Genomic DNA, 18388 nt, shown 5'->3' on the forward strand with positions numbered 1-18388 from the left:
TCTGTGCTCCTTTCTCCGTTCTCCGTTCTACTTCCTACATTCCCCATTTGCCATTTGCCATTCGAAATTCACATTTCACATTTCTCGGAGCCGAGCTGCACAGCCTCTGGCCGGAGCACCAAAATCCACTGGCAAGAGATTCCGGATCCAGGCGAATAATTTACAATATCCATAGATAGATGGCACACTGAGAACTAATTCTAAATAGATTGCCAAAGGTCAACTATCTAAAAGGCTCATTTAATTGGAACATTTCGTTACATTTAAGTGAAATAAAATCAATGTACATACTTGCTTTATAAATGCCATTTTTCTATAAGCCCCCAAAGTAGTTTTGAAAACTTTATAAAGGAAATCAGAAAGTCTCACTGCAACATTAAATGTTTTATAGTTGCGGAAGGCATCTGCTACATTCATATATGAGGCATAAAGTCTGCAAGTATATAGCATATATAAAATACGACTCTGTGCATATTTTTGGTCGAATTTTCTTGTAGTGTGTGTGTTCATGCCCGACCGCAAACATATGCGCATAAATATATACATATGTAAGTTAGCAATTGGGCCAAAACTAAATGGCCAAGCGTGTCAGGAAAGACAAAATGGAGCAAAACAGTTGGCAGCTATATCGAATTGTGGCAAAAATAAAAATTCGCCGCCATTCAATCAGGGAAGCTGCTGATGTTTTTGCGAAGACAGACGACCACTTTAAAGCCACTCGATGTATGCGCCATATACTGGGCAAATTCAACTCGAAAGACAAAGCCGAGTTGCCTCAGTGGCATTAGGAGAGCTTAGCGAGCACCAGAGGCGTGGGCAGAGGGGATTTATTAGCGCTGTTGTTGCCATAACCACTTAGCCTGCACACACACACGGACACAGTGGCACACCGAGCAGCGTTGGCACAAAGGGGTTAAGAGTGCGGAGGAGAACGAACCACACTCGACGCATTTACGATTGAGCTGGAGCTAAGCCTAAGCCTCGGCGCCTAAAAACCAGGCAATGTGCGTGCGAATGGCCTCCGATCCCCTCAATCTAGTAGTAACCCCCCATAAAACCAGACCCCCCCCCACCTCCTTCAAAAGCCTGCGGCTGTGCTCGTATTCGTATTCAACCACAAACTGGCTTTGTTTTATGATGTTTCACTTGCCAGTTGTTGCTCGAAAGCTCAGGAGCTCTTCCTGTTGCCTCAGCTGCTTGCATGCAAAGTTCAATCAAAATAAATCAGTTGCCTAGAACATTACAAAGGGGTTTCCCACCCCGTACCCCTTACCCCTTCCCCTTGCCACTTTCCACTGAGTGGATAAGGGTTAACAGAAGGCTGAGCTGTCGAGCCGTCACGGCACATCTAGCCCCTGCAACCATTCGCCCCCCTTTCGATCGACTTGTTCAACTTTTCAAGTGCCCAATTAATTTTGGCGTGTGCGAGTCAAACTTGAATTTAATCGCAAATACAATGAGAACATGGCGTAAAAAAGCGGGGAACGTAGAGCGGAAAACAATAGGAGGAGCGAAAACAAAAGAAGCTTAACAAAAATACAAAGACGAGGCTGAATAATAACCTCACATGCCCAAGTGCTCAAGTTGTAATACGGGGAAAAATCTCAGCTGCTCTTAGACAAATTAATGAACAGAGCGAGAATCCAAATCCAAACTAATTTGTATGGGAAAACTGGCTGGTTGGTGGAAAGCGGAAAGTTTTCCCAGATATCCAAGTGACTTGCCGAACAAACGGATGGCAAAGTTATGGTAAACCTCTCATCTCTGCTGAATGATGAAACCACAAAATGAATGCATTTCTAAAATCCCCAACATAATTACTCCAATGTTTCTATTCATCTGTTTAGTTTTCACTGCATTCTGAGGTGCTCGAATTGCTGAAAAGCCTGCTTTCACCCACAATTGTGTTGCAAGCCCGTGTATTTATTATTTATATATGCTCTCTATGACAATGGAAAGAAAACAGCCAAAGCAACGAAACATAAGCCCATTAATCCAATCAATGTGGTTCTTGTTTCTGGGTTTTTGTTTTTGACATACAAATTTTATACGTTTCCTTCACTTTTGGTAAAATATTAAGGCCACTGCCCAGTTTCATTTCGGGGCATTCAATTGATCTCAGAATTCGATCCTTGAGGCTGTCTTATTGTAAATTAAACATGCCTGCCCTTCTTGCCACTGACCATTCTATTTTTGTTTAACTTTGGCTGTGATTTTAAGTTTGATTTACAATTGCAAATTGGGTCAACTTGTTTTTCTTTCAGCTTCGGCTGCTCATTCCACTCCTCACTCCGCTTTTGTGGCTCGTTCAGTTTTTGACGGCGCCAATGCGTCGTATGAGCAATTTGCCAGTTTCTCTTTAGGCTACTGCTACAGCATTTGCTCCTTCTGGCTCTTTTGGGCCACTCGACTTGCACTGAAATGGAAATGGCAATGGGAGTGGGAATGGGAATGGAAATGGCAAAAGGCAATAGGAATTGAAGTTGCTTATGTAAGCAAACTTCACTGGTGCCTCTTACCCCTAGTTCACCCTACCCTTCCCCTCCATTCCCTACTATTTTCCACTTTCTCCCCCTTAACTAGAGTGAAATATTAATTAACTCGACCTGCAGTCGGGTAAGTTGGCGTGGACAACCCCCCACCACCACCACTACTATCAGAATCACCATTCCACCGGAGGCTGCAGCAGTGTAGATTCGAGTGGCGCCCCCTAGGCAAATTATGTTGGCAGTGTCCGGGTCCATTTGCCGCTTGCCAGTGCATTAATTAAGGTAAACAAACACAGAAACAGTCGCAGATAGGGCGATACAGTTGGCGAGGGAGTCCAAGAGTCCCCTGGAGCCTCTGATCATGTCCTGGCGTATTTTTCTCTTCTCATCCCTTTTCTGTGGCGCGTGCAAGGGTGCTTAAATGGCTTCTTAAGCTGTTTTAAACACCTTTTTAAATGGAGTTTCTCCTTGTGCTTCGAATTTTGCGGCACGCACCGAGCTCCGAATAACAATAACAACAAGAGTTACCATTTAAGAAAAGAGAACCATACACTCACATTCACCGAAAAAAAAACAACAACAAGAATCACGCGCGGCTACGCGGCACGCACCACCTGCTTTTTTTTATTATTTAAAGTGCGAGTGGGGGGGTTTTGAGCGAGGTAAAAATATTGAAGTCTGGATAGAAACTCCAATTGCCAGATTGACACACTGACTGACTGACTGACTGACTGAATGAATGACTAGCTAACTGAATAGCTGGCTGACTAACTGACTGACCGACTGACTGACGGACTGACTGACTGACTCACTGACTGATTGATTGACTGACTGACGACAGTCACCGCCAAGCGCGGAACGCGTTGCACGATTACGTTGTGACGACGTGACTGCGACTGCGACGACTGAACCGAACTGAGGCGCTGCAAAAGTGTCCAGCGATAGAAGAACCGCCGAACTACGAGCCGAGCCAAATGCGGTGGCACGAACGCCCCACGTTGGGCGCCACGAACTCGCCACGAACATTTTGGGCCGAGGCGAGCACGTGCGATTTGCTTTGCTGCATTGGCTCCGGCTTTGTCAGCGGACTGGATCGTATGGCTATATAGCTAAAACTATACGGAGTTTTCCACTGCTGCACTCCGACTCCGATGGCGCCTCTTGCGTGTTGCGTGCTGGGTTCTGTGTGTGCCGAGTGTGTGCTATGTGTGATGTGCGATGTTCTGTACTGTGCTGTGTGGCAGGTACCGCTCCTGTTCCCGCTGGCCAAAGGCATACGAAAACTGGGCAAAAGGCAAATAGTTTTAGTGCCACTTGGCACGAACACGGCGACCAGAGCGGGCCCAAAAAACACAAAAAAAAAACACAGAAGCGAAATGAATAAAATGAAAACCAACAACAAAGCAGCGCCGCAACAACAAAGCCAAAGAGTAGCCTGGGTGAACATGGCTGAGCAAGAAGAGCGGGAACCATGGGCACAGGGACACTGGCGACACTGGCGACTCTGGCGACACTCGGGCACCGGCCGCTGGAGATGGAGCTCTAGTTCCTGGCTGGGCTGGAAATGGGGGCCCGTCGGCGGGGATGAGTGGCGGTGTCAAACAAAGCAAATGCCGCTAGGGGCCGCTGAGGCGGCGGCCGAAGGCAAAACAACCGAAACACGAAAACTAGGTGAAAACTGTAAATGAACCAAACACAAACATACACTTACACTCACATGCACACGGGAGCAAGAGAAAATCGAATCGAAGGAGAAACGACAAAAGCCACAACCCCATGCCCTCCACCTCGCCACCGCATCGCCACCCTTTGGTGGCAAAGGTGTGCTCCTCTATTATTAATGTGTGCTTTAAAACGCCGCCGGGCTCGTTATGCTCCCCCTGCCGAAGCCTATTCCTTCGCTTCCCTTTTGTTGGCTCCACTTGATTATAATAATGCGAATAACTGCACACTCACACACACACACACACATGCTCCCAAGTAATGCACACACACGCATATACGTGTCACGTGTGCACTTGAACGCTATGCTTCCAGCGAGGGACAGCGTGGCGTATGAGTAATGCAATTATTAATAAATAAACACATGGTACATTCACGCACACAAACGCGCGCCCAAACAAAGCATGGGAAAGTTCGGAAAGGAAAACAGAAGGGAAAACGAGTGAAAGGGGCCAGGGAAAGCTGGATAAAGCGCAGCTTAAAGCTCTGGCGTCCGCTTCATCAAAGTTGACGCTAGCTATTTGTTTTCCCAGCTAAAAAGCTACCCAAAAGCTTTCTTGAAATTAGGAATTGTGTTTTAGTCAAGCTTTTAAGCTCTTCGATTTTCATAAAACCAGAAAAGCTTTAAGCTTCAGGGTCCTTGCTAAAGGAGGTTTTTGTTTTGAAAAATTATTGAATAAAAGTTTATCGGAACGCAAACCTTTTATAGCCACACAAAAGCATTTGGAGAATAAGTTGGTTAACTTTTAAAATACATATATTTGTGAAATTTTAACTATAATTTAATAGTGTTTGCCAAATGGCATCTTAGAATTTATTGAAAGGAAAAGAGCTTTCTTCAGAAATATTTAACACTCATCTTTAAATGAGACGAAGTTATCCAGAAAATAATAAACTAAAATAAGTACGTCTTTTGGGTTTATAAATACAATCTTATTTAGTTCTAATGCACTTACTAGTTTATTAAACTCTATAGGTTTTGAATGACTAGGATTTCATTTGACCATTATGGTTACTTGCGCCTTTTTGGGCAATATTTTAAGAGTCGATGTTGTACTTATAATTCTTCAGTTCAGATTTGATTTTTTTATGTTAAATGACATTTTACTTCATTTTTTCCTTTGCTATTTAATGACTTAATGCAACCAGAGAAATATAGAAAATTGTTTACCAATAATAGTATAAGATTATTGATTATCTTCCATGTAATCCTTATAGAATTGAACCCACGTAATCTCCCAACTTAGATAATTGTATTTTGTGACTTACCTGGAAGTTGAAGGTATTGGTTCATATCGAGTTCGGTCATCGTAGGAATCGTGGAGTATTGCAAATGGGAAACAAAGAAAAACAGTGATTAGACAGATTGTCAAATGTATATGTATTAGCATATGATCACAATACACAGTACAAGTTACGAGTTATCATAATCTATAGATTCTAGATACATGTGCCAAGCAAAGGCATTTGGCGGCAACGAGTGCGAGTGGCAAATAAGGCGAAACAATAAGCATTTGGAGTACTATTAAGGCATGATTATACAGAAAGATGTGGCATATAGAACTGACCGATCAAGTCAAGGCTTACGGCTATAGATAGATACAAAGAAAATGATTTTGGCAACTTTTATTCCAGCTAGGTAAACACACGGGTTACATACACAATCTCAGATTTTGCAGTTAAGTTAGTACGAGTATTTCCGAGTAGTACACACACACAGAGGCACATATATCACATCGAGGGGAGGGGACTCTGGATTGGGTTGGATTGGATTTGGATTTGAATTTGCATTTGGATTTGGATAGGATAATCGGAAGGTGGTGGTGGTGAAGGGTGAAAGTGGGCTGTCTTTTCACTTACCCGCCAGCAACAAGTATCATCTGCATGGTCTCAGTTTCAGTTTCTGTAACAGTTTCGGTTTGGGTTTCTGTTTCGGTTTTCTAGTTCTGGTCTGCTTCGCTGAGCTCACTGTATCCTTGCCAATAAATTGGATCTGTATGTGTTCGTGTGCGTGCGTGTACGTGTGTGTGTGCGTGTCTAGTATGTGACTGTATGTGTGTATGTGTTCTATGTGTTTGCTAGGTGCTCAATGGGTGAGCTAAATGCAGCTGCTGGTTAATTGCGCCCCGGCCGCCTGCAGCTGCATGACGGCCACCGAGTGGGCCGCTCCTGGCCTCTCGGGCGCCGATAATCCCGCGTTGCGAATCTCGCGTCGCTGTTAGCTTTGCCTCACTGTACACGCTGCTGCTGCACGAACAAAAGGTGGCACTCGACCTGGAAGCGTTGTCTGTGGCTCGTCTGCTCGTTTGGTTGCCATTTGCAGATCGGCATTTGGTGTTAACTTATTTAATCACTTTTTAATTATTTTGTTTTGCCATTCTATTTGATCTGTTTTGGGGGCCTCGTCGACTCGTGTGACTATGCACAAACAATTATAGAAAATGTATACTCCAAAAATCACAAATATCACTGTATTCTGATCGGAACTTTAAATCAAATATATCTTTTAATGGAAAATAATTGTATGCATTAATTTTTACGTATTAAAGGATTTTATTGGGAATTTATTTAAATGCGAACATTTAACTCATTCCTGCTTATAAATTCATTATAATTCCATTAATACAACCAAACTAAAACTTGAAAAATATGACTAAGACTGGAATAGTATATTTAAATTAAATGCGATTGCCCAGATAATCCACAGGCGACCCTTTAACTAAACTAAAATTTCATTTCACTTTGAATTGTTGTTATTTGTTGATTTTATTGTCGTCGATGATTGCGGTTGATTTGCTGTGGGTTTTGTCGTTTTTATTGCCGGTTTGGTTTATCAGTTGTAATTGCATTTTAGTGGCATTGGCGTTGCGGTTTTGGCCACATGTTGCTGCCAATTGCCGCTGTTTGTTTATTTATTTATTTGTTAAGTGAATGCACTTTGGGCCAAACGTATAGCCTACTTATGGGGGCACTACAAAAAAACTGTAATTGATACATTTATTTGAGATTCCTGCATCTCATTTATCACTTGCCGCCGCTGCGTGTTTCATTCCGTTTTGTTTTTTGGGCGGCAAGGTCGTTGTTTGGCGGAAAGAATTCTATTTACATATGCCCATCTCGCTTCCACAAACACACACACGCACCCTCACACACTCAGCTGTGGCAAGCAGCTGTTTTTGGGACTGGGCAGCACAGAAAAAAAAGCATATACACTAGGTACATATATGTAAATCCAAAAAAAAAAAATAAAAACCATTTCTGCGGGGCAGCTTCCGTTGAGTTGCGCTCAAGTTGGCGCCACGCGGTTAACTAAAAACGCGTTCGCCGCTGTTGCTACTGCTGCTGCTGTTGCTGCTGCGCTTCAATTAATTAATTAAACACAAATTTTCGTTTGCCCGCCGCGCATATAATTACAAAACAAAATATTACGCATACGCCATGGTGACGCCACAATTCCCAAGAGCAAAGCCACTCACATCCAACCACACACACACACATTGACACAGTCGCAGACACAGTGATAAAAAAAAGACGGAAATATTAATAAATGTAAATAAAACGAGAACTTCGCACAGCTGCTTTAATCGCTCTTCTTCTTCTGCTGCAGACATGCGCCTGACCCCCACACATACAAAAACACACTTACACACACTGTCACACATACAGTTTTCCTTGCTCGCATTTTTTCCATTATTGAAATTTGTTTACATTTGGCCGGAGACAGGGAAAATAAAGGAAACACTGGGCCATCGAAGGCAGTTAACTAGCGGGCTCACGAACACACATGCACATAGCACAAAATCAGTACATTTCTGTTCTAAGCAATCCTATATACACACACAATCTTCGATATACATGTTCAAAAAATTCGACTATAATTTTTTCGTTAATTTTTGTCGCTTTAATTTAACACTTTTTCCCCATCGCCTATCCGGCTCACATTGCGTATACGTAACGAAAATGCCGCGAAATGAGCGCGGTCCAAAATGTGAATGTTCTGCCGTGTTCCACTTGCCAAATCGTTTCTACCCAACAGCAGAAAGAGATGGCACCAAAGGCCAAACAGAGAGATAGCGAGAGAGAGAGGGAGGGAGAAAGTGGGAGAAAGGCTTCGTGGAATGTCGGCATCTTACGGACACAGACAGCAGCACAAAAACACGGACATGGACCCGGCTTTGGCACTGTAACACTGACACACTGACATCGGGAAAACGTGTAAAATGGTTAGGCGGCGTCGCGGGGAAGGGGGTGGAAAGTGGGTGGAAAATGGCCAGAGGGTGGGGCGGGCCATGTGGGCGGTGTTTGGACGCAACGCAGCGTAGTAAAAGAAGGACTATTGAAAGCTTTTACAGTTAATACGATTCGGACAGCATTTGACCCTGCCTCAGAGTGTTGAACTGAGTTAACTCTTTGTTTCAATTAAGTTAGGCAAATTGTGTTGCAACTGGCAAACAAACAAATATTTATACAGCACTGCACATCTGCAAAAGTAAACAAAAGTAAACTAAGCTAAATAATCTCAAATTATAAACAACTTCAAGTGGTTCCGCATAGATGAAAGTTGCAAGTAAGTGAAAATGTGCTCATTTCACAAAATTATTGGGTGTTTAATGTCTGTACAGGGATCTCATCATAAACTAATTAATAACTTTATCAAATAATCATTTAGCTTAGGAATTCCTTAAGAAATGAAACCAAACAAACCAATAAATCCTCTTGCCGTATCAACAATCGCAAACTAAACATTAAATCCTAAATCAATTCAAGAACCAAATAAATTGTGAACTATTATTTAAACACTTAGCTTAGTGCACCCATACAATAAATAATCCTTTTATTTATTCTATGTTTCAGCAATTAAAATAATAAATCACAACTATTTCTGCACACAAAACTAAATATTAAGTCCTTTGCTTTTGGGAATGCCCATTTGTCATCCTTGAAACTATGAAGCGAAATATGTTTACTAAAATAAGTGGGACACTCTAATATATAAAATAAACTAAAACAAAATTGTGTTTTAGTTGTGCCCCTTTTTAAATCATATAAATCACTACCTTTACAGCAAAGTTAATTAAGTGTAAACATTTTCGGAAATTAAAAATTACTATCTACATAAAAAAGGCAAAAGCAATTAACTTTTTTAGAATCATACTTCCAAAATCAATAGAGAAAATTTATCCAGCTATGTCTAAAGTTGAACAAAATTATTAAGGGGACCCAATTCTCTATGATCTGATGTAACTTCATTTATATTTTATGCTCGGAGGACACGAAAACTCTATTATCCCAAATTGGTAGTCACGAAATCTATTTTTAATGGCTTAGATTAACCGCATGGCACTTATTTATTGTTACACACACTTGCACAGATACTACGCACAAGTAAACTGAAATTTATCCGAAATGTGGCTGCTGAAAATTGCTCGAATTTGGCCAACAACTAGGTTGGGGAAACTTCTAAAAAAAAATAACAAGAAAAAAACGACAAAATCGCGGATTGATGGAAATTGAATTTCCGCTATTGCACTCGAACAAACACTTGAAGCCCGATGCTAACGGTAAAGATAATGGTTATGGTGATGGCAACTGGCAAACGGAAACTCAACGCAGCATCACAACAAAATTGAAAGCGGCTATAGGGAAAGTCCAATCTTCATGTTTCACATTTTTCCAAAACGTTTCCATGGTAAGTCGCCCGAAGAGAGAGCGAGGGCGATTAAAAGAGAGGGAGAGAGGCACACACACACACACAAACACACAGGCACTGAAACAAAAAAGAAAGAGAGGGAACTATCGAGAGTGCAGCAGCATCACGCACACACACACGTATTTGTTTGTTATTTCTTGTGATTTCCTTTGATGAAGATGAAGGAGCACGCTTTTCGGCGAGTGTGAGTGTGAGCGTAGAACCAGTTGTGAATTGGATGCCATTTCAAGGACTCGCAGGATGTGTGTGTGTGTGTATAATTCAATGGCTTAGCCCAGATTAAAACATTAAAAATGGGTCTTTAATGCGATTGCTACTCTCGACTGGTTCCGCGTGCGACTGCGACGTTTATGCAACTGGCTGTGTCGATGCCACATTTTCGCCAGCTTTCCTCCAGCACGCACACACACACACAGGCACAGGGGCACCCACACTGATATACACGCACACAGAGACACACACATCGATAGCGACAGCATTTGGGTGCAACAAAAGCAAAAACAAAAATTGATTACTAAAACTGTGGAAGGACTTTGGAGCGATGGCAAACAATGCAAATGAAACTGGCGAAAATGAGAATGGGAATAAAACGTTAAACGTTTCTTTGGCGCCACCGGAACAACCACATTTCCCATTTTCCGCTTTCCCACCCGCCCTCTGCCGCCGCTTCATCCCTTTTCCGCTTCCCCCTCCGCCCTGCGCCACCTGTCAGCCCACCGGGTTGAAAGGTGAAAGGCAGCAGACGGTAAACGGCAGACTTCAGACTTGCGACTTCAGACGGCAGGTGAAAAGTGATCGGGGCTTCCAAATTCAGTTGCTACAACTACAAGAACAATGTGCCGTATCTGTACGTGTATGTGTGTGTGTGCGAGTGTCTCTGTGTGTGTGCGTGTGCTTGTAATTATAGCCAACTGTTCCACATTCTGACACAGAGATATGCATTTAGCGCTTGGTTTTCGAACGACTTGAGGCTTAGGCAAAAGTGCAAGACATACGTGTATCGCCACCTAGCCACCGCACTGAGGTGGCTAAACAAAACCGAGAGGCAAAGGCCGCCAGACTAGCGCCAAATGCCACAGACAGCAAACAAACAAAAAGCAGAAGGCAAACGAAATTGAAACCGAAACCAATGAGGAACTGGAACGAGATTTGTACCTTGACGCATAGGAACACAATTTTATAGGTTTAGCTGATCAACACTACCATTAATTTATATAAAATATGTACTATGTACTTATTTTGCTTACTTAGTCTATGTCTTAAGCTTTAGAATGTACTTTATTTATTTAATCAAGAAATTGACATACTTTATGACAACCTATTTAAATCCAGAAAATTAAAATTAAATGAAGGCGGTGGTATAATAAGTATTTGCCAGAGTAAAAAAGGATTAAGTAAAATTAAAATGACGCTTTTTTAAAATAAATAAAAATTTCTTGCAGTGCCGAAATGGTAGGTGTTTGTTGGTGGCAAACATGGCACGCAAAGTGTTCTAATGACGTTTAAACTTGGTTATCGGAGCAAAAGTCGAAGGAGATATCAGGACAGACAGCCGGACGGACGAACGGACGGACGGACGGACAGACAGAACGAAGGAGCAGGAACATGACACACAAAGATGGAAAGCGTGAGGGTGCATGAGGGGGCGGAAGATAAGGAAGCGGAAGTGGGCAGGCGAAATACAGAGAAGAAATCAAGTAGAGCAAAAAGAAAGAAGGAAGAGCAATTGACATTGATTGGTCGGTGGCCATCGGTGGGTTCATCAATCAATTCGATTGACTGGCGATTGCTGGGGCAAAAGAGGGCCACACAAGCAGAAAATAATAATGGAAATTATATGTTGTTCAATAAACGGAAGTTATGGATTCACTTTATCGATATAAACACATGAGTTCTGCACATGTGTACCATGTACATAAGTACGTGTTTCAAAGCGGTTTCAAGCCCAGCAAACAAACGTCTTGACCTATAAATCTAAAAACACATCCTTGGCTATTGCTCGTTCTCACAGCTTGAAAACCCAATATGCTGGTAATTTCAATATTTGGCCATAGTTGGTAAGCAATTAGCACAAACTGAGCTTTTTTCATTTTCAAAACTCTTTTTGCAGTGCAACAAAGGTAGCTTAATTTTCCGTTAGTCAGAACTTGCACCTCTGTCCCCCTTTTTTTGGGGAGTTTCCCCCAAAATGGATGGACTTTTTAAAAACTAGCGTCAAACCAAAGTGGAAGCGGTCAATGAAGTTTATTTTTGGCTGGGTCACAGCACACAAGCATGTCATGGGTGGTGGAGGGGGGCAAGGGGTAAAGGGGCGAAATTTGCGTATCAATTGATTTTCCGAGAAGGAAAATGCGACTGGGAAATCCCCTTAACCCCCCCGTGCAACAAATCAAATCAAATCAAGGAATTCTGCATAATTTAGCTGTTCTACTGCTTTTTACCTTTGTTTCGCCCCATCAATTTTTAATTTCTAATTTTATCTGATGGACAAAATCGTTGGGGGTTGCACACCAGAAAAAAAACGGATAAAAAATCAATGCGTGAATCTTGAGAAAGCGAAATCGAGAAAAATGGAAAAATTGAGCAAAGGAGTAAAGGCCACTACACATCCCCGCATATTTACATTTTTTCGATCTCATCCTTGATGGCATTGACCACGAACATCCTGAGGCAGCTGGCGATACTGATGCGGCTGCTGCTGCTGCGTCTGCTGCTGCGGTTGTTGCTGCAACTTAACTGCCACTTAACCACAATGCACAATTTAGCCAGGCACAAATCACGTGAAAAAAATTTGAAAAACTCGAACAAAAAGAGAACGGCAATCCGCTGGCCGGCCAGAATGCGTTTTGCTCGGCCCGAAGCCGTCGACGGCCATTATCCTGCCAGCGAAAGGCAGCAGCACACACAAAAGGTATCGGTATGGGTATGGAGGATCCGTGATCAGGATCGACGACCAGATCACACACGCACACACACACACTGCTCCACTCAGCAGCTGGAAGTAATTACTATTTTCTTTAATTTTTCTATCCGCACCGAGCGAGGAGCAGGCAACGCTTCCGCTTTCCGCGCCGAGTGCAACTGCAACTGCAACGGCAGCAACATTAGGCCGAAAAACCGAAAACCAGAAACCCAGAACCGAAAATGTTTTGCCTGACTGCCGAAAAATATAAAAAGCAAAAGCTAGCGAAACCAACAAGTACAAAAGGGCAGACTCAATTCAAACGCCAGGCAACAACAATATTTGTCGCCACAGCAGCAGTAGCAGCAGCAGCAGAAGTTGCAGCAGCAGCAGCAGCAACAACAACCGAACGACTAGGCAGTAAAAATTTCAAAAATTACAGCAGCAGCAACAACAAGTGGAAAAGGGCAACGCAGACGCCACAATTTTTGGGCATCCAACTGCCGAAAGGCGACAGCAGCAGCAGCAACAACAACACTTGCCACAACGCCAACAATCAAAGACATTGGAGACACACAGGGCAGCAAAGTCGACGGCAGCAGCAGCAGCAGCGGCAATTGTTGCTGTTGTCGTTTGAACTGCAGCAGCAGCAACAGCAACAGCAACAGCAATAGCAGCAACATCAGCAATTGCAGCCACTTGAGTGCCCAATAGGCCTAGTCAAACATACTCATGCATATATACGTACACATTTATATGTATATGTACATATGTGTTCGAGTGGCCGCCTCAGTGTGTGTGCAACACATTTATAGCTGACACTTTGTCATACGAGGCGCTTGACAAAAATGTTATTTATACGGGGCAAGAACACACACAGGGCGGAGGCAAGAACAGCAGGCAACATCGAGTGCCAAGTGCAACGACTAGAGCGAAGCCCTCACTTTTTTTCAGTTCAATAAGGCATATGGGGTGGTAACTGTAGGCTGATATCTTAAGAACCCAAACAACTTATTTTTAAGATTCCCAAAACAATATACAAATATATTTCAAGTTAATTTGCTTTTAAGCTTCATTGTTTTTCTAATATAAATTAGCATTTAATTGAAATTCCAGTACATAGCGTATAATAATAATATATCTTTAATACGAAATATGTACAGATCACAGATGCACATCCTACTTAAATTTGTTTGTAGATATTATTATGAAAACTGACTAACAAAAACTGTAGGCATCAGAAATATTATAAATAAGATATGTTTTTAAAGGGCTGTAAGAATAGTCCATTTATGGTGCAAAGTTGCACCAAGTAACATGGTGAAATCGTAAGAATTAAGCCTTAATTTCTCTCTAAAACATAATTAGTCAATAATGATAAGCTATTTACTTGACCTGCCATCTGAAAGTGGCTCTTAAAGTCAGGGCATCAGCGATTCGTTGTCGATCGAAAGTGGAACTTGGTATTGCCACTGCTGTTGATTGCTGTTGTTGCCGTTCGCCCTTTGGCCAATTTGCTTATTGTTCGCCTTTTGGCTCCGTTTTCCCTTTTGGCCGGGGAAGCCCCCGTTTTGTGTGTCAAACATGCAAAACATCAGCCAGAAGTTTAAAGTCTGCCCGGGAAGTTAATGGGAAAATGGGGCTGCGAATGCGTTGCCCGCTTTAAAAAATGCCCAAGCAAAAAAGGATGGGAATGGTGGCTAGAAATAGGAAAATGGAAAATGGAAAAAATGGGCGGAAAATATGCCTGCTGTCGCTGTCACATTTTTGTCATATATGCGGAACAATAAACGAAAGCAGCGGGCGGCGAAGGATAAGTATGAGAAAAGTTGGCAAAAATCGCTTGCGTGATTCCATTGAAAGTTTATGACGGCAAATAAATGACAACAGCAATCTCAGAGTCCGTCGGTCGTAAAAAAAGATGAACGACAAACTGTCGCGAAATAAATCGCTGCTGACGTCGTCACTTCGCCCCGCCCCCTTGCCACATCCACACACACACAGACACACATATATATATATGCCACTAAATACATATAAACGAGTATATATGTATATTACTTGCGAATTTTTGTCGCAGCGCTCAATAAATAAGTAAATGCAGGGCGCATAAGACAAAAGGGCCAGGTGAGCAGAGGTGGTAAGAGAAAAGTGAGAAACAGGTGAGTCTTCGGTGACGTCAGCGACTTCGGGAGGGGGGGCAGGTTCATCAACAGGGCCTAATGGATTTTTTTAGCCATCTAGCCTGCAGTGGCGACCTTCGCGCCCAAGCGGCTACGGCTGCGGGCGGTGCAGTGGGCGGGTGGTGGGTGGTGGCATATATTTTGCACATTATGCATGCAGCTGCCGCAAGTAGCAGGCAGGAAAAGCTGGAAAAGCAAAGCCAAAGCACCAGCCGCAGAAGACGAAGCACGTGCAACTTTTACTTTCATTCGCTTTGTGTTCGTTTCGTGCTTCGATTTGCCGGCGAGTTCAAGGTCGCTGCCGCAGGGGGTGGCAATGGGGTGGTAATGGCGTGGCATGGCGTGGCATGGGGTGGCATGGGGCGGCTTGGTGTTGCCTCCACTAATTGGTGGCCCTTGAAGTAAAGTTGTGTGTGCGAGTCGCCGCTCTAGCTGCAGTTTATAAGTGAATGGATTTCGTAGCCTATTTTCCTGTGGCCCAATGAAAAAAAAACGCCTTCTTCTCCGCGGAAAGCCGGTGCAAATTTGAATTCATTTCCGTTGCCAAGATTATTAGCCCAACCAGATGGTAAACACTTGGCCAAGCAATCAGCTTAATTGAAGGAAAATTTCAAGAGTTTCTAACTCGACAGAAGCTTTTAAATTATGCAACTTAAAGCACATTTAAGTTCTTGTTTTAACTTAAAGGCGCAAGTGGTTGGCACAAAGAAAAAACAAATAAATTACAATATAATCCTGAGCAGAAACCACTTCCACTTGAAGGGAACTAAGCACACATTTACTATTTATAAAAAAAAAAAGAACAATAAGGTAAATGTAATTGAGCCAAACTAGTTGTATTTCAAATATTATAAATGAATACAAACTAAAATATATTTTTTAGACTTATTATTTGAATGTTCAGTTATTCCTTTTATGAACATCTAGAATTAAAAATATACTTAATGCTTAAACTAATGGATCGGAAAATGTAGGTCAACCGCAACTGCTCTTCCCCTAAACATGTCAAACTAATAATAGCCTCCACTTGATTCGTCGGTAAATACAATTTAATTACACATTTCTGCGCACCTTTTCAATTGCTTTGCAATCGCCAGTGGGAATTATTCAGCAAAAGCGAAAGTTACAATGGCCATAACAGGCATCGAATAATTAATAATTACCACGTCATTAGGCGCAGCAACAAAAATGCAAACTTGGCATTGGAACAGCACCCACACACCCACACACACACACTCACTTATACTTAGACGTACATCCCATTGCAATGAGCCAAATGCTATTGTTTTGTCCTCGCCAAAGGCCTTTACACTTGGCCCAAAAAAATATGGCAAAAAAAAAAACAAATGGGAAAAATAAGTTGCGAGTGGCCAACTCAATGAGTTCTCCTCCCAGTTCGCTTATCGCTGTGCAAAGATCGCCACAAAGGCCATGTTACGAAATTATTGGACACACACACACACGCGCGCGCTCACGCACACACACCAGCGGGCAAAGGGAAGCGCATGTGTGGGTGTGTGTGTGTGTGTGTGCGGTTGGTTGTGGGAGGGGGGAGGGGGATGGCGAAGGGGGAGGATATGCAATGCAAATAGTCAACACGCCGCCACATGCCGTGCACACAAATCAAGGGCAACATGTCTCATTCCGGGTCTGTTCCCACGTTGGGGTATCCCATGGTGCGGGAGGGGTGTGGGGTGGCAGGGGGAAGGGGTTTGAATTGGCGTAGTGGTGGGCGGTGGGCGGTGGGGTGACGAGGTCGCCTTGCCGGGCAATTTAAATGGCGGCTACATGTCGCAGCGATGGCGTCGCGTGTTCTCGCTCCCACTCTTCCCACACCTAAAGCTCCGAGTCGTAACACTGAGAAAAAATACTTCAAGTAGGGGTAAAGTCCATATTTGGTCTTGAAAATAATGCTGCATAAACTAATAACAAACTTTAAGAGTACTATATTGTATATAAGGTAACCGTTTTTGAAATTCAATGAACTTGTAGTTTAGTAACTTGTAGGTGCCTGCCTAATTATATAACTTAGCTCTCATTGTTAATTTTTGAATCAAAGTAAAATCTGTATTTAGATAGGAAATATATTTTCCGAATACAGCATTATCCTTAAGAACTGAAGTTTGCGTAATGACGAAGCGTACCGAGAGTGTTTATAAACAAGTGCAATTAGTATGCATAATAAATATGGTATGTGGTAGGTGCATTCGTCACTAGTTCTCTTTGCCTTGCCAAGACATATTTAATTTGTATTTCAAAATGTTTTTATATATATTTTGAAAAGAAATGCTTGAAAGCAAAGAAACAACAATGACATAACCATGTATGCTTTTCTCTCAGTGTTCGCTTTTTTGTCGCCCACGTGTTGGCCACTAAAAAGGGGGATAGGCCCCAGAAATGAGCGAGTGTGTGCCGTGCCAATTAACTGAAACTGCAGAGTAATGTTTTGGGGCCAAGTCAGTACTCCCGATTTCACCCGCCCCCACACTCACACTTGCACACACACACACATAGGCACCCCGCCCTTATTCCATTATAATATTCGCTTCTGTTATTGTTTTCTTGCTGCTGTTTCGCTGTTTGTTGTTTGTCGCTTCTGGCATTGACATAAATTCCTTTTTAGCAGCAGGAGGAAGGAAAGCCGAGCAACAAAGGGCACAACAAAAGTCCACAGCGACACGCAAGCCACATTAAAGCAATTGCACACCCCATTCCAGTATCCAAAAAGCCAAGGCATTACATAAAGGCGGTAAATATATATGACTAAATATACCAAAGTCCCAGAATCGAATGGGCAGCAGCGTTGGGTGACAAAAAAGTTGTCAAAGATTCCTCAGTTGAGAGTTGGGATTTGTGCTGACCTACGGCAATTAACCGTCGTCATTTGCCATCGCAAAGGAGGAAGCAGCCATTTCCTCCGGCTCGGTGGCGTATACGTAACGATTGCTGGCAGACAGGATAGCTCGATGGCCAGGACACTGACTTATGCTGGCTCCAGTTAGACGCACAGATGACTACGCATTTATTTCTCGCCATCCCCCATCGTCCCTGCGAACTTTTCCGAACTTGTTTTTTGCACCCAGAGTGCTTATTTTTATTTTATTTTTTTTTTGTAGCCAGAGAGTTTGGAGCTGGCGCCGTCTACTGTCTGTTGATTCAAATTCGGTTATAGATTCTGGATTCATTTACGGTTTCTGTGTCTGACTCTCGGGCATTGACTTGGCGGCAACTTGGCTCTGTTTCTGACCCCAAGCCAAAAAAAAAAGCGCGTTTCCCTGCCATCTTTTGGCATTTTCCGCTGTTGCGGACATTACGCATTCGCCCTGTGGGACGGCTAAATCTCGGTAAGCAAGCTAATTATGCCCATGTGGCACTCACTTAT

At 42.8% G+C, this 18388-nt stretch overlaps 1 protein-coding gene across 12 annotated transcripts in view; it reads right to left on the reverse strand.

The window, feature by feature from the left end:
- LOC6614805 (potassium voltage-gated channel protein Shaker) overlaps positions 1-18388 on the reverse strand; it is a 119355-nt gene that overhangs the window by 61294 nt on the left and 39673 nt on the right. Inside the window, exon 1 of one of the 12 annotated variants that reach the window (XM_032725501.1) lies at positions 12545-12947. The exons of 10 other annotated variants lie outside the window; for them this stretch is intronic. In XM_032725501.1, the coding sequence (XP_032581392.1) occupies positions 12545-12585 (41 nt within the window). In that variant the 5' untranslated portion in view covers positions 12586-12947. Of the gene's footprint in view, positions 1-6071; positions 6699-12544; positions 12948-18388 lie in introns of those variants that run through there. One more of the 12 variants, XM_032725502.1, reaches the window with a different exon arrangement.

This window comes from Drosophila sechellia, chromosome X, assembly GCF_004382195.2.
Source record: "Drosophila sechellia strain sech25 chromosome X, ASM438219v1, whole genome shotgun sequence".
NCBI classification, from domain to species: Eukaryota; Metazoa; Arthropoda; class Insecta; order Diptera; family Drosophilidae; genus Drosophila; species Drosophila sechellia.